The sequence below is a fragment of the Somniosus microcephalus genome, chromosome 6 (assembly GCF_052327205.1).
Source record: "Somniosus microcephalus isolate GS21.2 chromosome 6, FLI_Smic_1.0, whole genome shotgun sequence".
In the NCBI taxonomy this organism is placed as follows: Eukaryota; Metazoa; Chordata; class Chondrichthyes; order Squaliformes; family Somniosidae; genus Somniosus; species Somniosus microcephalus.
Window position 1 is genome coordinate 50379339 of NC_140992.1, and position 24336 is coordinate 50403674.

Consider the following 24336-nt stretch of genomic DNA (forward strand, 5'->3'; position numbering starts at 1 on the left):
CTCAACGTTAAAAATGCAATTTCTTAAATCGCAAAGAAAAAAGTTGAATAGAATTTTCATTCAGTTCCCCAAAACAATATAAGCTTTCAGTTCTCCGATTACTTTGACTGTATAAACAGATACATTTCACGTGTAGAATGTCGCACCTGACGACTGTTAAGGGAAAAAAACAAATTCTAACATAATGTTATTCTGTACCCAAACTGCTCACTTGGACCTCTTCTAGGTCATTATAGGATCCTGACTATCCCACTGGCAAATACATGATTTCTTTCAAGAGGGAATTAATTACATGTGGATTAAGTAAGAATAACACTCCACCATAGGGGAAGCAAATAGCTGCCAGAATTGTGGGGCTCACATTTGTATATGGTGTCATGTTTATGTTTTAGGATATCATTGTATAATTTTACATCATAACACACACCCTTTCATAGGAACACCAATCTGGAATCAACAGTGCAATGAACTCATAATTATACACTTTCAGCGCCATTAGTGACAGCCTGATCACTGCCAAACCAGCTCAAAGGCAACTCGCAAATGGAGCAGCATGGTATTTATGGGCCAAGCTAACTACACTGTGTACCTATAAACTGTAACTTGAACTTGAGACCTGGAGTTATTTAAACACTGATTTTTTTAATATTACTTTGTTTTGCAGAAACGTATGAAAAATGAGGAAATTAAGGCAGGCCTAATCATGCTTTCTAATGCAACGCAGACAGCAAAACATTTTATCACTAATGATTCCACAGTACCTCTCTTAGATAAGATTTACAGGAATACTAGAACTTTTATTCACATACTACAACTGATGAATGTGCCGGTAAGTACTTAAGAAATTATCTGTTTCCTATGTAATGTTCAGCTTATTGGAAACTTATAGATTATTTTCTCTGGTCTTATGTTATTTACTTGGATTAAAATTCAGACTATGAAAGCTTCTCTGTTGGAAAAGACAATGGCCTGAATCTTAACTCCCAAAAATGGGTGAGTTGGGGTTGGGTCAGATGTTAAAGTTCAAAAAATCTGAAGCAGGAACTCAACCGGCCTCGAACCTGCCCACTTCCGTTTTTAACAGAGGAGGGAGGAGGGTCGGGTGACCAATCTGCTCAGGGGACGCGGTTGGTCTTTTAAATATTATAATGAGGCTGCCTGCCTTCATTTGAACAGCGATTCTATTTTTAACTCACGATGGCCGGGTTTCCCAAGCCTCGGGAAACCGGACAGGTGAAAGGTGACAAGGAGGACTGAATCCATAACTTAAGTGCCTTTACAGGACTGTTGTGGGCCAGGAGGAGCAGGAGTGTTTCCTAAAGGCCCAACAAGCTAATCCTGTAAACCTGCCCCCACCCGCCGTGATCCCGATGTTCCCCCTGACCACCATTGGACACCCCCACACCGGCCGCCATCAGCTCCTCCCCACCATCTGCTCCCACCCACCATCAGCACCCCCCTACCGCCTTCTGCTCCCCCCGACCGCCATCTGCTCCCCGCGACCGTCATCTGCTCCCCCCGATCGCCATCTGCTCCCCTCGACCGCCATCTTCTCCCCTTGACCGCCATCTTCTCCCCTCGACCGCCATCTTCTCCCCGCGACCGCCATCTTCTGCCCCCAGCCGCCATCTGTTCCCCCGACCGCCATCTTCTCGCCCAGACCACCATCCGTTAACCCCAACTGCCATCTGCTCCCCCGACCGCCATCACTTCCTCCCGACCGCCAACGTCTCCCCTCGACCGCCATCTTCTCCCCTCGACCGCCATCTCCTCCCCTCGACCGCCATCTTTTCCCCCCGGCCGCCATCGTCTCCCCTCGACCGCCATCTTCCCCCCCTGACCGCCATCTTCTCCCCGCGACCGCCATCAGTTCCGCCCGACTGACAGCTGCTCCCCCCTACTGCCATCTTCTCCCCCCGACCGCCATCGGATCCCCCGACTGCCATCTGCTCCCCCCGACCATCATCTGTCCCCCCGACTGCCATTGGATCCCCCCGACCGCCATCTGCTCCCCCCGACCGCCATCTTCTCCCCCCGACCGCCATCGGATCCCCCCGACCATCATCCGCTCCCCCGACCATCATCTGCTACCCCCAACCACATCGGTTCCCCCCGACCGCCATCTTCTCCCCTCGACTGACATCTTCTCCCCGAGACCGCCATCTTCTCCCCTCGATCGCCATCTTTTCCCCCCGACTGTCATCTGCTCCCCCCGACCGCCATCTTCTCCCCCTGACCGCCATCGGTTCCCCCCGACTGCCATCTTCTCCCCCCGACCGCCATCGTACCCCCCTGACCACCATCGCTTCCCCCCGACCGCCATCTTTTCCCCCCGACTGCCATCAGTTCTCCCCGACCGCCATCGGTTCCCCTCGACCGCCATCTTCTCCCCTCGACCGCCATCTTCTCCCCCCAACCGCCATCTTCTCCCCCCAACCGCCATCTTCTCCATCCGACCGCCATCTGTTCCCCCAACCACCATCTTCTCGCCAAAACCACCATCCGTTAACACCAACTGCCATCTGCTCCCCCAACCGCATCAGTTCCCCCCGACCGCCATCTGCTCCCCCGACCGCCATCTTCTCCCCCCGACCGCCATCTGCTCCCCCGACCGCCATCGTCTCCCCTCGACCGCCATCTTACCCCCCTGACCGCCATCTTCTCCCCTCTACCGCCATCTTTTCCCCCCGACCGCCATCTTCTCCCCTCGAGCGCCATCTTTTCCCCCCAACCGCCATCTTCTCCCCCCAACCGCAATCAGTTCCGCCCGACCGCCATCAGCTCCCCACTACCGCCATCTTCTCCCCCCGATCGCCATCGGATCCCCCCGACCGCCATCTGCTCCCCCGACCGTCATCTGCTACCCCCAACCGCATCGGTTCCCCCTGACCGCCATCTTCTCCCCCAGACTGACATCTTCTCCCCCAGACCGCCATTGGTTCCCCCCGACCGCCATCTGATCCCTCAACCGCCATCGCTTCCGCCTGACCGCCATCGTCTCCTCTCGACTGCTATCTTCTCCCCCCGACCGCCATCTTCTCCCCTCGACTACCATCTGCTCCCCCCGACCGCCATCGGTTCCCCTCGACCGCATCTTCTCCCCTCGATCGCCATCTTCGCCCCCGACCGCCATCTTCTCCCCCGACCGCCATTTTCTCCCCTCGACCGCCATCTTCTCCCCTCGACCGCCATCTTCTCCCCTCGACCGCCATCTTCTCCCCTCGACCGCCATCTGCTCCCCTCAACCGCCATCTTCTCCCCCCGACCGCCATCTTCTCCCCCCGACCGCCATCTTCTCCCCCCGACCGCCATCTTCTCCCCCCAACCGCCATCTGCTTCCCCCGACCACCATCCGCTCCCCCGACCGTCATCTGCTACCCCAACCGCATCGGTTCCCCCCCGACCGCCATCTTCTCCCCCCGACTGACATCTGCTCCCCCGAGCGCCATCGCTTCCTCCCGACCGCCATCATCTCCCCTCGACTGCTATCTTCTCCTCCTGACTGCCAACTTCTCCCCTTGACCGCCAACTTCTCCCCCGACTGCCATCGGTTCCCCTCGATCGCCATCTTCTCCCCCCGACCGCCATCTTCTCCCCCGACCGCCATCTTCTCTCCCCGACCGCCATCTGTTCCCCCAACCACCATCTTCTCGCCAAAACCACCATCCGTTAACCCCAACTGCCATCTGCTCCCCCAACCGCATCGGTTCCCCCCGAGCGCCATTGTCTCCCCTCGACCACCATCTTCCCCCCCCCGACCGCCATCTTCTCCCCGTGACTGACATCTTCTTCCCTCGACCGCCATCTTCTCCCACTGACCGCCATCTTCTCCCCTCAACCGCCATCTTCTCCCACTGACCGCCATCTTCTCCCCTCGACTGCCATCTTCTCCCACTGACCGCCATCTTCTCCCCTCAACCGCCATCTTCTCCCACTGACCGCCATCTTCTCCCCTCGACTGCCATCTTCTCCCACTGACCGCCACCTTCTCCCCCCGACCGCCACCTTCTCCCCCCGACCGCCACCTTCTCCCCCCGACCGCCATCAGTGCTGCCCGACCGACGTCTGCTCCCCCCTGCCGCCATCTTCTCCCCCCGACCGCCATCGTTCCCCCCGGACCGCCATCTGCTGCCTTCGACCGCCATCTGCTCCCCCCGACCGCCATCTTCTCCCCCCGACCACCATCGGTTCCCCCCGACCGCCATCTTCTCCCCTCAACCGCCATCTTCTCCCACTGACCGCCATCTTCTCCCCTCGACTGCCATCTTCTCCCACTGACCGCCATCTTCTCCCCTCGACTGCCACCTTCTCCCCCCGACCGCCATCAGTTCTGCCCGACCGACGTCTGCTACCCCCTACCGCCATCTTCTCCCCCCGACCGCCATCGGATCCCCCCGACCGCCATCTGCTGCCCTCGACCGCCATCTTCTCGCCCCGACCGCCATCGTTCCCCCCGGACCGCCATCGGATCCCCCCGACCGCCATCTGCTCCCCCCGACCGCCATCTACTCCCCCCGACCACCATCGGTTCCCCCCGACCGCCATCTGCTCCCCCCGACCGCCATCTGCTCCCCCCTGCCGCCATCTTCTCCCCCCGACCGCCATCGTTCCCCCCGGACCGCCATCTGCTCCCCCCGACCGCCATCTTCTCCCCCCGACCACCATCGGTTCCCCCCGACCGCCATCTGCTCACCCGACCGCCATCTTCTCCCCCCGGCCGCCATCGGTTGCCCCCGACCGCTACCTGCTCCCCCCGACCGCCATCGGCACCCCCTGACCACCATCTTCTCCCCTGACCACCATCTTCTCCCCCCGACCGCCATCTTGTTCCCCCCGAAAGCCATCGGTTCCCCCCGACCGCCATCCTCTACCCTCGACTGGCATCTTCTCCCCTCAACCGCCATCTTCTCCACCCGACCGCCATCGGTTCCCCTCGACCGCCATCAGTTCCACCTGACCGCCATCTTTTCCCCTTGACCGCCATCTTCTCCCCTCGACCGCCATCTTCTCCACCTGACCGCCATCTGTTTCCCCAACCACCATCTTCTCGCCAAAACCACCATCCGTTAACCCCAACTGCCATCTGCTCCCCCAACCACATCGGGTCCCACCGACCGCCATTGTCTCCCCTCGACCACCATCTTTCCCCCCTCGACCGCCATCTTCTCCCCTCGACCGCCATCTTCTCCCCTCGACTGCCATCTTCTCCCCTCGACCGCCATCTTCTCCCCTCGACCGCCATCTTCTCCCCTCGACCGCCATCTTCTCCACCCGACCGCCATCTGTTTCCCCAACCACCATCTTCTCGCCAAAACCACCATCCGTTAACCCCAACTGCCATCTGCTCCCCCAACCGCATCGGGTCCCCCCGACCGCCATTGTCTCCCCTCGACCACCATCTTTCCCCCCTGACCGCCACCTTCTCCCCTCGACCGCCATCTTTCCCCCCGACCGCCATCTTCTCCCCTCAACCACCATCTTCTCCCCTCGACCGCCATCTGCTCCCCTCGACCACCATCGTATCCCCCCAACCGCCATCTGCTCCCCCGACCGCCATCGGATCCCCCCGACCGCCATCTTCTCCCCCCGACCACCATCGGTTCCCCCCGACCGCCATCTGCTCACCCGACCGCCATCTTCTCTCCCCGGCCGCCATCGGTTGCCCCCGACCGCTATCTGCTCCCCCCGACCGCCATCGGCACCCCCGGACCACCATCTTCTCCCCTGACCACCATCTTCTCCCCCCGACCGCCATCTTGTTCCCCCCGAAAGCCATCGGTTCCCCCCGACCGCCATCCTCTACCCTCGACTGGCATCTTCTCCCCTCAACCGCCATCTTCTCCACCCGACCGCCATCGGTTCCCCTCGACCGCCATCAGTTCCACCTGACCGCCATCTTTTCCCCTTGACCGCCATCTTCTCCCCTCGACCGCCATCTTCTCCACCTGACCGCCATCTGTTTCCCCAACCACCATCTTCTCGCCAAAACCACCATCCGTTAACCCCAACTGCCATCTGCTCCCCCAACCACATCGGGTCCCACCGACCGCCATTGTCTCCCCTCGACCACCATCTTTCCCCCCTCGACCGCCATCTTCTCCCCTCGACCGCCATCTTCTCCCCTCGACCGCCACCTTCTCCCCCCGACCGCCATCAGTTCTGCCCGACCGACGTCTGCTACCCCCTACCGCCATCTTCTCCCCTCGACCGCCATCTTCGCCCCTCGACCGCCATCTTCTCCCCCCGACCGCCATCTTCTCCCCCCGACCGCCATCTTCTCCCCCCGACCGCCATCTTCTCCCCCCAACCGCCATCTGCTTCCCCCGACCACCATCCGCTCCCCCGACCGTCATCTGCTATCCCAACCGCATCGGTTCCCCCCCGACCGCCATCTTCTTCCCCCGACTGACATCTGCTCCCCCGAGCGCCATCGCTTCCTCCCGACCGCCATCGTCTCCCCTCGACTGCTATCTTCTCCCCCTGACTGCCAACTTCTCCCCTTGACCGCCAACTTCTCCCCCGACTGCCATCGGTTCCCCTCGATCGCCATCTTCTCCCCCCGACCGCCATCTTCTCCCCCGACCGCCATCTTCTCTCCCCGACCGCCATCTGTTCCCCCAACCACCATCTTCTCGCCAAAACCACCATCCGTTAACCCCAACTGCCATCTGCTCCCCCAACCGCATCGGTTCCCCCCGAGCGCCATCTTCTCCCCCCGACCGCCATCTTCTCCCCTCGACCGCCATCTTCTCCCCTCGAGCGCCATCTTCTCCGCCTGACCGCTATCTTCTCCCACTGACCACCATCTTCTCCCCTCGACTGCCATCTTCTCCCACTGACCGCCATCTTCTCCCCTCGACCGCCACCTTCTCCCCCCGACCGCCATCAGTTCTGCCCGACCGACGTCTGCTACCCCCTACCGCCATCTTCTCCCCCCGACCGCCATCGGATCCCCCCGACCGCCATCTGCTGCCCTCGACCGCCATCTTCTCCCCCCGACCGCCATCGTTCCCCCTGGACCGCCTTCGGGTCCCCCCGACCGCCATCTGCTCCCTCCGACCGCCATCTTCTCCCCCCGACCGCCATCTGCTCTCCCCGACCACCATCTTCTCCCCCCGGCCGCCATCGGTTGCCCCCGACCGCTATCTGCTCCCCCCGACTGCCATCGGCACCCCATGACCGCCATCTTCTCCCCTGACCACCATCTTCTCCCCCCAACCGCCATCTTGTTCCCCCCGAAAGCCATCGGTTCCCCCCGACCGCCATCCTCTACCCTCGACTGGCATCTTCTCCCCTCAACCGCCATCTTCTCCACCCGACCGCCATCTGTTTCCCCAACCACCATCTTCTCGCCAAAACCACCATCCGTTAACCCCAACTGCCATCTGCTCCCCCAACCGCATCGGGTCCCCCCGACCGCCATTGTCCCCCCTCGACCACCATCTTTCCCCCCTGACCGCCATATTTTCCCCCCGACCGCCATCTTTTCCCCCCGACTGCCATCTTCTTCCCTTGACCGCCATCTTCTCCCCCCGACCGCCATCATTTCTGCCCGACCGCCATCAGCTCCCCCCTACCGTAATCTTCTCCCCCCCACCGCCATCGGAACCCACCGACCGCCATCTGCTCCCCCGACCGTCATCTGCTACCCCGAACCGCATCGGTTCCCCCCGACCACCATCTTCTCCCCCCGACTGACATCTTCTCCCCCAGACCGCCATTGGTTCCCCCCGACCGCCATCTGCTCCCCCGACCGCCATCGCTTCCTCCTGACCGCCATCGTCTCCTCGCGAATGCTATCTTCTCCCCCTGACTGCCATCTTCTCCCCTCGGCCGCCATCCTTTCCCCACACCTGCCATCTGCTCCCCCCGACCGCCATCTTCTCCCCCCGACCGCCATCTTCTCCCCCCGACCGCCATCGGTTCCCCTTGACCGCCATCTTCTCCCCTTGACCGCCAGCTTTTCCCCCCGACCGCCATCGTCTCCCCTCAACCGCCATCTTCTCCCCCGACCGCCATCTTCTCCCCCTGACCGCCATCTTCTCCCCTCGACTGCCACCTTCTCCCCTCGACCGCCATCTTTCCCCCCGACTGCCATCTTCTCCCCTCAACCACCATCTTCTCCCCTCGACCGCCATCTGCTCCCCCCGACCGCCATCTGCTCCCCCCGACCGCCATCGGATCCCCCCGACCGCCATCTGCTCCCCCCGACCGCCATCTTCTCCCCGCAACCGCCATCTGCTCCCCCGACCACCATCCACTCCCCGACCGTCATCTGCTACCCCCAACCGCCACCTGCTCCCCCCGACCGCCATCTGCTCCCCCCGACCACCATCGGATCCCCCCGACCGCCATCTGCTCCCCCCGACCGCCATCTTCTCCACCCGACCGCCATCTGTTCCCCCAACCACCATCTTCTCGCCAAAACCACCATCCGTTAACACCAACTGCCATCTGCTCCCCCAAATGCATCGGTTCCCCCCGACTGCCATCTTCTCCCCGCGACTGACCTCTTCTCCACTCGACCACCATCTTCTCCCACTGATTGCCATCTTCTCCCTTCGACCGCCATCTTCTCCCCTCAAACGCCATCTTCTCCCACTGATCGCCATCTTTCCCCCCGACTGCCATCTTTCCTCCTGACCACCATCTTCTCCCACTGACCGCCATCTTCCCCCTCGACCGCCATCTTCTCCCACTGACCGCCATCTTCTCCTCTCAACCACCACCTTCTCCCCCGGACTGCCATCAGTTCTGCCTGACCGACGTCTGCTCCCCTCTACCGCCATCTTCTCCCCCCGACTGCCATCGGACCCCCCCGACTGCCATCTGCTCCCCTCGACCGCCATCTTCTCCCCCCGACCGCCATCGTTCCCCCCTGACCGTCATCGGATCCCCCCGACCGCCATCTGCTCCCCCGACCGCCATCTTCTCCCCCCGACCGCCATCTGCTCCCCCCGACCGCCATCTTCTCACCCCGGCTGCCATCGGTTCCCCCCGACAGCTATCTGCTCCCCCCGACCGCCGTCGGCTCCCCCTGACCGCCATCTTCTCCCCTGACCACCATCTTCTCCCACCGACCGCCATCTTGTTCCCCCCCGAAAGCCATTGGTTCCCCCCGACCGCCATCCTCTACCCTCGACTGGCATCTTCTCCCCTCAACCACCATCTTCTCCCCCTGACCACCATCGGTTCCCCTCGACCGCCATCGGTTCCACCGGACCGCCATTTTCTCCCCCTGACCGCCATCTTCTCCCACTGACCGCCATCTTCTCCCCTCGACCACCATCTTAGCCACCCGACCCGCCATCTGTTTCCCCAACCACCATCTTCTCGTCAAAACCACCATCCGTTAACCCCAACTGCCATCTGCTCCCCCAACCACATTGGTTCCCCCCGACCGCCATTGTCTCCGCTCGACCACCATCTTTTCCCCCCGACTGCCATCTTCTCCCCCGACCACCATCACTTCCTCCCGACCGCCATCGTCTCCCCTCGACTGCTTTCTTCTCCCCCTGACTGCCAACCTCTCCCCTCGACCGCCATCTTCTCCCCTCGACTGCTTTCTTCTCCCCCTGACTGCCAACCTCTCCCCTCGACCGCCATCGTCTCCCCTCGACTGCTTTCTTCTCCCCCTGACTGCCAACCTCTCCCCGCGACCGCCATCTTCTCCCCTGACTGCCATCGGTTCCCCTCGACCGCCATCTTCTCCCCCCAACCGCCATCTTCTCCCCCGACCGCCATCTTCGCCCCCCGACCGTCATCTGTTCCCCCAACCACCATCTTCTCGCCAAAACCACCATCCGTTAACCCCAACTGCCATCTGCTCCCCCAACCACATCGGTTCCCCCCGACCGCCATCTTCTCCCCGCGACTGACATCTTCTCCCCTCGACTGCCATTCTCTCCCCTCGACCACCATCTTCCCCCCCGACCGCCATCTTCTCCCCACGACTGACATCTTCTCCCCTCGACTGCCATCTTCTCCCACTGACCGCCATCTTCTCCCCTCAACCGCCATCTTCTCCCACGGACCGCCATCTTCTCCCCTCGACTGCCATCTTCTCCCACTGACCGCCTTCTTCTCCCCTCGACCACCACCTTCTCCCCCCGACCGCCATCAGTTCTGCCCGACCGACGTCTGCTCCCCCCTACCGCCATCTTCTCCCCCCGACCGCCATCGGATCCCCCCGACCGCCATCTGCTTCCCTCGACCGCCATCTTCTCCCCCCAACCGCCATCTTCTCCCCGCGACTGACATCTTCTCCCCTCGACTGCCATTCTCTCCCCTCGACCACCATCTTCCCCCCCGACCGCCATCTTCTCCCCGCGACTGACATCTTCTCCCCTCGACTGCCATCTTCTCCCACTGACCGCCATCTTCTCCCCTCAACCGCCATCTTCTCCCACGGACCGCCATCTTCTCCCCTCGACTGCCATCTTCTCCCACTGACCGCCTTCTTCTCCCCTCGACCACCACCTTCTCCCCCCGACCGCCATCAGTTCTGCCCGACCGACGTCTGCTCCCCCCTACCGCCATCTTCTCCCCCCGACCGCCATCGGATCCCCCCGACCGCCATCTGCTTCCCTCGACCGCCATCTTCTCCCCCCGACAGCCATCGTTCCTCCCGGACCGCCATCGGATCACCCCGACCGCCATCTGCTCCCCCCGACCGCCATCTACTCCCCCCGACCACCATCTGCTCTCCCCGACCGCCATCTGCTCTCCCCGACCGCCATCTTCTCCCCCCGGCCGCCATCGGTTGCCCCCGACCGCTATCTGCTCCCCCCGACCGCCATCGGCACCCCCTGACCGCCATCTTCTCCCCTGACCACCATCTTCTCCCCTGACCACCATCTTCTCCCCCCGACCGCCATCTTGTTCCCCCCGAAAGCCATCGGTTCCCCCCGACCGCCATCCTCTACCCTCGACTGGCATCTTCTCCCCTCAACCGCCATCTTCTCCCCTCGACCGCCATCGGTTCCCCTCGACCGCCATCAGTTCCACCTGACCGCCATCTTTTCCCCTTGACCGCCATCTTCTCCCCTCGACCGCCATCTTCTCCACCCTACCGCCATCTGTTTCCCCAACCACCATCTTCTCGCCAAAACCACCATCCGTTAACCCCAACTGCCATCTGCTCGCCCAACCGCATCGGGTCCCCCCGACTGCCATTGTCTCCCGTCGACCGCCATCTTCTCCCCCCGACCGCCATCATTTCCACCTGACTGCCATCTTCTCCCCTTGACCGCCATCATTTCCGCCCGACCGCCATCAGCTCCCCCCTACCGCCATCAGATCCCACCGACTGCTGTCTGCTCCCCCGACCGTCATCTGCTACCCCCAACCGCATTGGTTCCCCCCGACCACCATGTTCTCCCCCCGACTGACATCTTCTCCCCCAGACCGCCATTGGTTCCCCCCGACCGCCACCTGCTCCCCCCGACCGCCATCATTTCCCCCTGACTGCCATCTTCTCCACTCGGCCGCCATCCTTTCCCCCCAACTGCCATCTGCTCCCCCCGACCGCCATCTTCTCCCCTCGACTGCCATCTTCTCCCCCCGACCGCCATCTTCTCCCCCCGACCGCCATCGGTTCCCCTCGACCGCCATCTTCTCCCCCCGACCGCCATCTTCTCCCCCGACCGTCATCTTCTCCCCTTGACAGCCAGCTTTTCCCCCCGACCGCCAACGTCTCCCCTCGACCGCCATCTTCTCCCCCCGACCGCCATCTTCTCCCCCGACCGTCATTTTCTCCCCTCGACCGCCACCTTCTCCCCTCGACCGCCATCTTTCCCCCCGACTGCCATCTTCTCCCCTCAACCACCATCTTCTCCCCTCGACCGCCATCTGCTCCCCCCGACCGCCATCTTCTCCCCCGACCACCACCGCTTCCTCCCGACCGCCATCGTCTCCCCCCGACTGCCATCTGCTCCCCCCGACCGCCATCTTTTCCCCGACTGCCAACTTCTCTCCTCGACCGCCATCTTCTCCCACTGACCGCCATCTTCTCCCCTCGACCGCCATCTTCTCCCCCCGACCTCCATCTTCTCCCCCGACCGTCATTTTCTCCCCTCGACCGCCACCTTCTCCCCTCGACCGCCATCTTTCCCCCCGACTGCCATCTTCTCCCCTCAACCACCATCTTCTCCCCCCGACTGCCATCTGCTCCCCCCGACCATCTTTTCCCCGACTGCCAACTTCTCTCCTCGACCGCCATCTTCTCCCACTGACCGCCATCTTCTCCCCTCAACCGCCATCTTCTCCCACTGACCGCCATCTTCTCCCCTCGACTGCCATCTTCTCCCACTGACCGCCATCTTCTCCCCTCGACCGCCACCTTCTCCCCCCGACCGCCATCAGGTCTGCCCGACCGACGTCTGCTCCCCCCTACCGCCATCTTCTCCCCCCGACCGCCATCGGATCGCCCCGACCGCCATCTGCTGCCCTCGACCGCCATCTTCTCCCCCCGACCGCCATCGTTCCCCCCGGACCGCCATCGGATCCCCCCGACCGCCATCTGCTCCCCCCGACCGCCATCTTCTCGCCCCGACCACCATCGGTTCCCTCCGACCGCCAACTTCTCCCCGCGACCGCCATCTTCTCCCACTGACCGCCATCTTCTCCCCTCAACCGCCATCTTCTCCCACTGACCGCCATCTTCTCCCCTCGACTGCCATCTTCTCCCACTGACCGCCATCTTCTCCCCTCGACCGCCACCTTCTCCCCCCGACCGCCATCAGTTCTGCCCGACCGACGTCTGCTACCCCCTACCGCCATCTTCTCCCCCCGACCGCCATCGGATCCCCCCGACCGCCATCTGCTGCCCTCGACCGCCATCTTCTCCCCCCGACCGCCATCGTTCCCCCCGGACCGCCATCGGATCCCCCCGACCGCTCTCTGCTCCCCCCGACCGCCATCTGCTCCCCCCGGCCGCCATCGGTTGCCCCCGACCGCTATCTGCTCCCCCCGACCCCCATCGGCACCCCCTGACCGCCATCTTCTCCCCTGACCACCATCTTCTCCCCCCGACCGCCATCTTGTTCCCCCCAAAAGCCATCGGTTCCCCCCGACCACCATCCTCTACCCTCGACTGGCATCTTCTCCCCTCAACCGCCATCTTCTCCACCCGACCGCCATCGGTTCCCCTCGACCGCCATCAGTTCCACCTGACCGCCATCTTTTCCCCTTGACCGCCATCTTCTCCCCTCGACCGCCATCTTCTCCACCCGACCGCCATCTGTTTCCCCAACCACCATCTTCTCGCCAAAACCACCATCCGTTAACCCCAACTGCCATCTGCTCTCCCAACCGCATCGGGTCCCCCCGACCGCCATTGTCTCCCCTCGACCACCATCTTTCCCCCCTGACCGCCATCTTTTCCCCCACGACCGCCATCTTTTCCCCCCGACTGCCATCTTCTTCCCTTGACCGCCATCAGCTCCCCCCTACCGCCATCTTCTCCCCCCGACCGCCATCGGAACCCACCGACCGCCATCTGCTCCCCCGACCGTCATCTGCTACCCCCAACCGCATCGGTTCCCCCCGACCGCCATCTTCTCCCCCCGACTGACATCTTCTCCCCCAGACCGCCATTGGTTCCCCCCGACCGCCATCTGCTCCCCCGACCGCCATCGCTTCCTCCTGACCGCCATCGTCTCCTCTCGAATGCTATCTTCTCCCCCTGACTGCCATCTTCTCCCCTCGACTGCCATCTGCTCCCCCCGACCGCCATCGGTTCCCCTCGACCGCATCTTCTCCCCTCGATCGCCATCTTCTCCCCCGACCGCCATCTTCTCCCCTCGACCGCCATCTTCTCCCCTCGACCGCCATCTTCTCCCCTCGACCGCCATCTTCTCCCCTCGACCGCCATCTTCTCCCCTCGACCGCCATCTTCTCCCCTCGACCGCCATCTTCTCCGCCTGACCGCCATCTTCACCACCCGACTGCCATCTGTTCCCCCAACCACCATCTTCTCGCCAAAACCACCATCCGTTAACCCCAACTGCCATCTGCTCCCCCAACCGCACCGGTTCCCCCCGACCACCATCTTCTCCCCGCGACTGACATCTTCTCCCCTCAAACGCCATCTTCTCCCACTGACCGCCATCATCTCCCCTCGACCGCCACCTTCTCCCACCGACCGCCATCTTCTCCCCTCGACCGCCACCTTCTCCCCCCGACCGCCATCGGATCCCCCCGACCGCCCTCTGCTCCCCTCGACCGCCATCTTCTCCCTCCGACCGCCATCGTTCCCCCCTGACCGCCATCGGATCCCCCCGACCACCATCTGCTCCCCCCGACCGCCATCTTCTCCCCACGACCGCCATCGGTTCCCCCCGACCGCCATCTGCTCCCCCCGACCGCCATCTTCTTCCCCCGGCCGCCATCGGTTCCCCCCGACCGCTATCTGCTCCCCCTAACCGCCATTGGCTCCCCCTGACCGCCATCTTCTCCGCTGACCACCATCATCTCCCCCCGACCGCCATCATGTTCCCCCCGAAAGCCATCGGTTCCCCCCGACCGCCATCTTCTCCCCTCGACTAGCATCTTCTCCCCTCAACCGCCATCTTCTCTCCCCGACCGCCATCGGTTCCCCTCGACCGCCATCAGTTCCACCTGACCGCCATCTTCTGCCCCCGACCGCCATCTTCTCCCCTCGACCGCCATCTTCTCCACCCGACCGCCATCTCTTCCCCCAGCCGCATCAGTTCCCCTCGACTGCCATCTTCCCCCCCCGACCGCCATCTTCCCCCCCCGACCGCCATCTTCCCCCCCCGACCGCCATCTTCTCCCCTCGACTGCCATCTTTTCCCCCCGACCGCCACCTTCTCCACTCGACCGCCATCTTTTCCGCTCGACCGCCATCAGCTCCCCACTACTGCCATCTTCTCCCCCCGACCGCCATCAGATCCCCCCGACCGCCATCTTCTCCCCCCAACTGACATCTCCCCCAGACCGCCATTGGTTCCCCCCGACCGCCATCGTCTCCTCTCGACTGCTATCTTCTACCCCTGACCGCCATATTCTCCCCTTGACCACCATCTTTTCCCCCCGACTGCCATCTGCTCCCCCCGACCGCAATCTTTTCCCCCCGACCGCCATCGGTTCCCCTTGACTGGCATCTTCTCCCCTCGACAGCCATCTTCTCCCCTCGACCGCCATCTTTCCCCCCGACCGCCATCTTCTCCCCTCAACCACCATCTTCTCCCCTCAACCGCCATCTGCTCCCCTCGACCACCATCGGATCCCCCCAACCGCCATCTGCTCCCCCGACCGCCATCGGATCCCCCCGACCGCAATCTGCTCCCCCCAACCGCAGCGGTTCCCCCCGACCGCCATCTTCTCCCATCGACCGCCATCTGCTCCCCCGACCGCCATCTGCTTCCCCCGACCACCATCCGCTCCCCCAACCGTCATCTGCTACCCGCAACCGCATCGGTTCCCCCCGACCGCCATCTTCTCCCATCGACCGCCATCTGCTCCCCCGACCGCCATCTTCTCCCCCCGGCCGCCATCTTCTCCCACTGACCGCCATCTTCTCCCCTCAACCGCCATCTTCTCCCACTGACCGCCATCTTCTCCCCTCGACTGCCATCTTCTCCCACTGACCGTCATCTTCTCCCCTCGACCGCCACCTTCTCCCCCCGAACGCCATCAGTTCTGCCCGACCGACGTCTGCTCCCCCCTACCGCCATCTTCTCCCCCCGACCGCCATCGGATCCCCCCGACCGCCATCTGCTGCCCTCGACCGCCATCTTCTCCCCCCGACCGCCATCGTTCCCCCCGGACCGCCATCGGATCCCCCCGACCGCCATCTGCTCCCCCCGACCGCCATCCTCTCCCCCCGACCACCATCGGTTCCCCCCGACCGCCATCTTCTCCCCGCGACCGCCATCTTCTCCCACTGACCGCCATCTTCTCCCCTCAACCGCCATCTTCTCCCACTGACTGCCATCTTCTCCCCTCGACTGCCATCTTCTCCCACTGACCGCCATCTTCTCCCCTCGACTGCCACCTTCTCCCCCCGACCGCCATCAGTTCTGCCCGACCGACGTCTGCTACCCCCTACCGCCATCTTCTCCCCCGACCGCCATCGGATCCCCCCGACCGCCATCTGCTGCTCTCGACCGCCATCTTCTCCCCCCGACCGCCATCGTTCCCCCCGGACCGCCATCGGATCCCCCCGACCACCATCGGTTCCCCCCGACCACCATCTGCTCTCCCCGACCGCCATCTTCTCCCCCCGGCCGCCATCGGTTGCCCCCGACCGCTATCTGCTCCACCCGACTGCCATCGGCACCCCCTGACCGCCATCTTCTCCCCTGACCACCATCTTCTCCCCCCGACCGCCATCTTGTTCCCCCCGAAAGCCATCGGTTCCCCCCGACCGCCATCCTCTACCCTCGACTGGCATCTTCTCCCCTCAACCGCCATCTTCTCCCCTCGACCGCCATTAGTTCCCCTCGACCGCCATCAGTTCCACCTGACCGCCATCTTTTCCCCTTGACCGCCATCTTCTCCCCTCGACCGCCATCTTCTCCACCCTACCGCCATCTGTTTCCCCAACCACCATCTTCTCGCCAAAACCACCATCCGTTAACCCCAACTGCCATCTGCTCGCCCAACCGCATCGGGTCCCCCCGACCGCCATTGTCTCCCGTCGACCACCATCTTCTCCCCCCGACCGCCATCATTTCCCCCCGACTGCCATCTTCTCCCCTTGACCGCCATCTTCTCCCCCCGACCGCCATCATTTCCGCCCAACCGCCATCAGCTCCCCCCTACCGCCATCTTCTCCCCCCGACCGCCATCGGATCCCACCGACTGCCATCTGCTCCCCCGACCGTCATCTGCTACCCCCAACCGCATTGGTTCCCCCCGACCACCATGTTCTCCCCCCCGACTGACATCTTCTCCCCCAGACCGCCATTGGTTTCCCCGACCGCCATCTGCTCCCCCGACCGCCATCGCTTCCTCCTGACCGCCATCGTCGCCTCTCGACTGCTATCTTCTCCCCCTGACTGCCATCTTCTCCACTCGGCCGCCGTCCTTTCCCCCCAACTGCCATCTGCTCCCCCTGACCGCCATCTTCTCCCCTCGACTGCCATCTTTTCCCCCCGACCGCCATCTTCTCCCCCCGACCGCCATCGGTTCCCCCCGACCGCCATCTTCTCCCCTCGACCGCCATCTTTTCCCCCCGACCGCCATCTTCTCCCCCCGACCGTCATTTTCTCCCCTCAACCGCCACCTTCTCCCCTCGACCGCCACCTTCTCCCCTCGACCGCCATCTTTTCCCCCGACTGCCATCTTCTCCCCTCAACCACCATCTTCTCCCCTCGACCGCCATCTGCTCCCCCCGACCGCCATCTTCTCCCCCGACCACCATCGCTTCCTCCCGACCGCCATCGCTTCCTCCCGACCGCCATCGTCTCCCCCCGACTGCCATCTGCTCCCCTCGACCGCCATCTTCTCCCCCCGACCGCCATCTTCTCCCCCCAACCGCCATCTTCTCCACCCAACCGCCATCATCTCCCCCCAACCACCATCTTCTCGCCAAAACCACCATCCGTTAACCCCAACTGCCATCTGCTCCCCCAACCGCATCGGTTCCCCCCGACCGCCATCTGCTCCCCCCAACCGCCATCTTCTCCCCTCGACCGCCATCTTCTCCCACTGACCGGCATCTTCTCCCACTGACCGCCATCTTCTCCCCTTGACCGCCATCTTCTCCCACTGACCGCCATCTTTCCCACCGACTGCCATCTTTCCTCCTGACCACCACCTTCTCCCACTGACCGCCATCTTCTCCCCTCGACCGCCATCTTCTCCCACTGTCCGCCATCATCTCCACTCGACCGCCATCTTCTCCCCCCGATGGCCATCGGATCCCCCCGACCGCCATCTGCTCCCCTCGACCGCCATCTCCTCCCCCTGACCGCCATCGTTCCCCCCGACCGCCATCGTTCCCCCCTGACCGCCATCTTCTCCCCCCGACCGCCATCTGCTCCCCCCGACCGCCATCTTCTACCCCCGACTGCCATCGCTTGCCCCCGACCGCTATCTGCTCCCCCCGAAAGCCATCGGTTCCCCCCGACCGCCATCTTCTCCCCCCGACCGCCATCTGCTCCCCCCGACCGCCATCTTCTCCCCCCGACCGCCATCGGTTGCCCCCGACCGCTATCTGCTCCCCCTGAAAGCCATCGGATCCCCCGACCGCCATCTGCTCCCCTCGACTGCCATCTTCTCCCCCTGACCGCCATCGTTCCCCCCTGACCGCCATCGGATCCCCCCGACCGCCATCTGCTCCCCCCGACAGCCATCTGCTCCCCCCAACCGCCATCTTCTCCCCCCGGCCGCCATCGGTTGCCCCCGACCGCTATCGGCTCCCCCCGAAAGCCATCGGTTCCCCCCGACCGCCATCCTCTACCCTCGACTGGCATCTTCTCCCCTCAAACGCCATCTTCTCCCCCCGACCGCTATCGGTTCCCCTCGACCGCCATCTTCTCCCATCGACCGCCATCGGTTCCCCCATCGACTGCCATCTTCTCCCCTCGACCACCATCTTCTCCCCTCGACCGCCATCTTCTCCCCTCGACCGCCATCTGCTCCCCCCGACCGCCATCTGCTCCCCCCGACCGCCATCGGATCTCCCCGACCGTCATCTGCTCTCCCCGACCACCATCTGCTCTCCCCGACCGCCATCTGCTCTCCCCGACCGCCATCTTCTCCCCCCGGCCGCCATCGGTTGCCCCCGACCGCTATCTGCTCCACCCGACTGCCATCGGCACCCCCTGACCGCCATCTTCTCCCCTGACCACCATCTTCTCCCCCCAACCGCCATCTTGTTCCCCCCGAAAGCCATCGGTTCCCCCCGACCGCCATCCTCTACCCTCGACTGGCATCTTCTCCCCTCAACCGCCATCTTCTCCCCTCAACCGCCATCTTCTCCCCTCGACCGCCATTAGTTCCCCTCGACCGCCATTAGTTCCACCTGACCGCCATCTTTTCCCCTTGACCGCCATCTTCTCCCCTCGACCGCCATCTTCTCCACCCTACCGCCATCTGTTTCCCCAACCACCATCTTCTCGCCAAAACCACCATCCGTTAACCCCAACTGCCATCTGCTCGCCCAACCGCATCGGGTCCCCCCGACTGCCATTGTCTCCCCTCGACCACCATCTTCTCCCCCCGACCACCATCATTTCCCCCCGACTGCCATCTTCTCCCCTTGACCGCCATCTTCTCCCCCCGACCGCCATCATTTCCGCCCAACCGCCCTCAGCTCCCCCCTACCGCCATCTTCTCCCCCCGACCGCCATCGGATCCCACCGACTGCCATCTGCTCCCCCGACCGTCATCTGCTACCCCCAACCGCATTGGTTCCCCCCGACCACCATGTTCTCCCCCCGACTGACATCTTCTCCCCCAGACCGCCATTGGTTCCCCCCGACCGCCATCTGCTCCCCCGACCGCCATCGCTTCCTCCTGACCGCCATCGTCGCCTCTCGACTGCTATCTTCTCCCCCTGACTGCCATCTTCTCCACTCGGCCGCCATCCTTTCCCCCCAACTGCCATCTGCTCCCCCTGACCGCCATCTTCTCCCCTCGACTGCCATCTTTTCCCCCCGACCGCCATCGTCTCCCCTCGACCGCCATCTTCTCCCCCCGACCGCCATCTTCTCCCCCCGACCATCATTTTCTCCCCTCAACCGCCGCCTTCTCCCCTCGACCGCCACCTTCTCCCCTCGACCGCCATCTTTTCCCCCGACTGCCATCTTCTCCCCTCAACCACCATCTTCTCCCCCGACCACCATCGCTTCCTCCCGACCGCCATCGCTTCCTCCCGACCGCCATCGTCTCCCCCCGACAGCCATCTTTTCCCCCTGACTGCCAACTTCTCCCCTCGACCGCCAACTTCTCCCCTCGACCGCCATCTTCTCCCCTCGACCGCCATCTTCTCCCCCCGACCGCCATCTTCTCCCCCCGACCGCCATCTTCTCCACCCAACCGCCATCTTCTCCACCCAACCGCCATCTTCTCCACCCAACCGCCATCTTCTCCACCCAACCGCCATCTTCTCCACCCGACCGCCATCTGTTCCCCCAACCACCATCTTCTCGCCAAAACCACCATCCGTTAACCCCAACTGCCATCTGCTCCCCCAACCGCATCGGTTCCCCCCGACAGCCATCTTCTGCCCGCGACTGACATCTTCTCCCGTTGACCACCATCTTCTCCCACTGACCGCCATCTTCTCCCCTCGACCGCCATCTTCTCCCACTGACCGGCATCTTCTCCCACTGACCGCCATCTTCTCCCCTTGACCGCCATCTTCTCCCCCCGATGGCCATCGGATCCCCCCGACCGCCATCTGCTCCCCTCGACCGCCATCTCCTCCCCCTGACCGCCATCGTTCCCCCCGACCGCCATCGTTCCCCCCTGACCGCCATCGGTTCCCCCCGACCGCCATCTTCTCCCCCCGACCGCCATCTGCTCCCCCCGACCGCCATCTTCTACCCCCGACCGCCATCGCTTGCCCCCGACCGCTATCTGCTCCCCCCGAAAGCCATCGGTTCCCCCCGACCGCCATCTTCTCCCCCCGACCGCCATCTGCTCCCCCCGACCGCCATCTTCTCCCCCCGACCGCCATCGGTTGCCCCCGACCGCTATCTGCTCCCCCTGAAAGCCATCGGATCCCCCGACCGCCATCTGCTCCCCTCGACTGCCATCTTCTCCCCCTGACCGCCATCGTTCCCCCCTGACCGCCATCGGATCCCCCCGACCGCCATCTGCTCCCCCCGACAGCCATCTGCTCCCCCCAACCGCCATCTTCTCCCCCCGGCCGCCATCGGTTGCCCCCGACCGCTATCGGCTCCCCCCGAAAGCCATCGGTTCCCCCCGACCGCCATCCTCTACCCTCGACTGGCATCTTCTCCCCTCAAACGCCATCTTCTCCCCCCGACCGCTATCGGTTCCCCTCGACCGCCATCTTCTCCCATCGACCGCCATCGGTTCCCCCATCGACTGCCATCTTCTCCCCTCGACCACCATCTTCTCCCCTCGACCGCCATCTTCTCCCCTCGACCGCCATCTGCTCCCCCCGACCGCCATCTGCTCCCCCCGACCGCCATCGGATCTCCCCGACCGTCATCTGCTCTCCCCGACCACCATCTGCTCTCCCCGACCGCCATCTGCTCTCCCCGACCGCCATCTTCTCCCCCCGGCCGCCATCGGTTGCCCCCGACCGCTATCTGCTCCACCCGACTGCCATCGGCACCCCCTGACCGCCATCTTCTCCCCTGACCACCATCTTCTCCCCCCAACCGCCATCTTGTTCCCCCCGAAAGCCATCGGTTCCCCCCGACCGCCATCCTCTACCCTCGACTGGCATCTTCTCCCCTCAACCGCCATCTTCTCCCCTCAACCGCCATCTTCTCCCCTCGACCGCCATTAGTTCCCCTCGACCGCCATTAGTTCCACCTGACCGCCATCTTTTCCCCTTGACCGCCATCTTCTCCCCTCGACCGCCATCTTCTCCACCCTACCGCCATCTGTTTCCCCAACCACCATCTTCTCGCCAAAACCACCATCCGTTAACCCCAACTGCCATCTGCTCGCCCAACCGCATCGGGTCCCCCCGACTGCCATTGTCTCCCCTCGACCACCATCTTCTCCCCCCGACCACCATCATTTCCCCCCGACTGCCATCTTCTCCCCTTGACCGCCATCTTCTCCCCCCGACCGCCATCATTTCCGCCCAACCGCCCTCAGCTCCCCCCTACCGCCATCTTCTCCCCCCGACCGCCATCGGATCCCACCGACTGCCATCTGCTCCCCCGACCGTCATCTGCTACCCCCAACCGCATTGGTTCCCCCCGACCACCATGTTCTCCCCCCGACTGACATCTTCTCCCCCAGACCGCCATTGGTTCCCCCCGACCGCCATCTGCTCCCCCGACCGCCATCGCTTCCTCCTGACCGCCATCGTCGCCTCTCGACTGCTATCTTCTCCCCCTGACTGCCATCTTCTCCACTCGGCCGCCATCCTTTCCCCCCAACTGCCATCTGCTCCCCCTGACCGCCATCTTCTCCCCTCGACTGCCATCTTTTCCCCCCGACCGCCATCGTCTCCCCTCGACCGCCATCTTCTCCCCCCGACCGCCATCTTCTCCCCCCGACCATCATTTTCTCCCCTCAACCGCCGCCTTCTCCCCTCGACCGCCACCTTCTCCCCTCGACCGCCATCTTTTCCCCCGACTGCCATCTTCTCCCCTCAACCACCATCTTCTCCCCCGACCACCATCGCTTCCTCCCGACCGCCATCGCTTCCTCCCGACCGCCATCGTCTCCCCCCGACAGCCATCTTTTCCCCCTGACTGCCAACTTCTCCCCTCGACCGCCAACTTCTCCCCTCGACCGCCATCTTCTCCCCTCGACCGCCATCTTCTCCCCCCGACCGCCATCTTCTCCCCCCAACCGCCATCTTCTCCACCCAACCGCCATCTTCTCCACCCAACCGCCATCTTCTCCACCCAACCGCCATCTTCTCCACCCGACCGCCATCTGTTCCCCCAACCACCATCTTCTCGCCAAAACCACCATCCGTTAACCCCAACTGCCATCTGCTCCCCCAACCGCATCGGTTCCCCCCGACAGCCATCTTCTGCCCGCGACTGACATCTTCTCCCGTTGACCACCATCTTCTCCCACTGACCGCCATCTTCTCCCCTCGACCGCCATCTTCTCCCACTGACCGGCATCTTCTCCCACTGACCGCCATCTTCTCCCCTTGACCGCCATCTTCTCCCCCCGATGGCCATCGGATCCCCCCGACCGCCATCTGCTCCCCTCGACCGCCATCTCCTCCCCCTGACCGCCATCGTTCCCCCCGACCGCCATCGTTCCCCCCTGACCGCCATCGGTTCCCCCCGACCGCCATCTTCTCCCCCCGACCGCCATCTGCTCCCCCCGACCGCCATCTTCTACCCCCGACCGCCATCGCTTGCCCCCGACCGCTATCTGCTCCCCCCGAAAGCCATCGGTTCCCCCCGACCGCCATCTTCTCCCCCCGACCGCCATCTGCTCCCCCCGACCGCCATCTTCTCCCCCCGACCGCCATCGGTTGCCCCCGACCGCTATCTGCTCCCCCCGAAAGCCATCGGATCCCCCGACCGCCATCTGCTCCCCTCGACCGCCATCTTCTCCCCCTGACCGCCATCGTTCCCCCCTGACCGCCATCGGATCCCCCCGACCGCCATCTGCTCCCCCCGACAGCCACCTGCTCCCCCCAACCGCCATCTTCTCCCCCCGGCCGCCATCGGTTGCCCCCGACCGCTATCGGCTCCCCCCGAAAGCCATCGGTTCCCCCCGACTGCCATCCTCTACCCTCGACTGGCATCTTCTCCCCTCAACCGCCATCTTCTCCCCCCGACCGCTATCGGTTCCCCTCGACCGCCATCTTCTCCCATCGACCGCCATCGGTTCCCCCATCGACCGCCATCTTCTCCCCTCGACCGCCATCTTCGCCCCTCAACCGCCATCTGCTCCCCCCGACCGCCATCTGCTCCCCCCGACCGCCATCGGATCTCCCCGACCGTCATCTTCTCCCCCTGACTTCCATCTTCTCCCCTCGGCCGCCATCCTTTCCCCCCAACTGCCATCTGCTCCCCCCGACCGCCATCTTCTCCCCTCGACTGCCATCTTCTCCCCCCGACCACCATCTTCTCCCCCCGACCGCCATCGGTTCCCCCCGACCGCCATCTTCTCCCCCCGACTGACATCTGCTCCCCCGACCGCCAACTTCTCCCCTCAACCGCCATCTTTTCCCCCCGACCATCTTCTCCCCTCGACCGCCATCTTCTCCACCCGACCGCCATCTGTTCCCCCAACCACCATCTTCTCGCCAAAACCACCATCCGTTAACCCCAACTGCCATCTGCTCCCCCAAACGCATCGGTTCCCCCCGACTGCCATCTTCTCCCCGTGACTGACATCTTCTCCCCTCGACCATCATCTTCTCCCACTGACTGCCATCTTCTCCCCTCGACCGCCATCTTCTCCCCTCGAACGCCATCTTCTCCCACTGATCGCCATCTTTCCCCCTGACTGCCATCTTTCCTCATGACCACCATCTTCTCCCACTGACCGCCATCTTCTCCCCTCGACCGCCATCTTCTCCCACTGACCGCCATCTTCTCCCCTCGACCACCACCTTCTCCCCCGGACCGCCATCAGTTCTGCCCGACCGACGTCTGCTCCCCTCTACCGCCATCTTCTCCCCCCGACTGCCATCGGACCCCCCCCGACTGCCATCTGCTCCCCTCGAACGCCATC

At 63.9% G+C, this 24336-nt stretch overlaps 1 protein-coding gene across 1 annotated transcript in view; it reads left to right on the forward strand.

The window, feature by feature from the left end:
- LOC147115705 (erythropoietin-like) overlaps nt 1-24336 on the forward strand; it is a 66250-nt gene that overhangs the window by 13154 nt on the left and 28760 nt on the right. The window contains exon 3 of the mRNA XM_085990186.1: nt 665-829. Within this exon, the coding sequence (XP_085846312.1) occupies nt 665-829 (165 nt within the window). The remainder of the gene's footprint in view (nt 1-664; nt 830-24336) is intronic.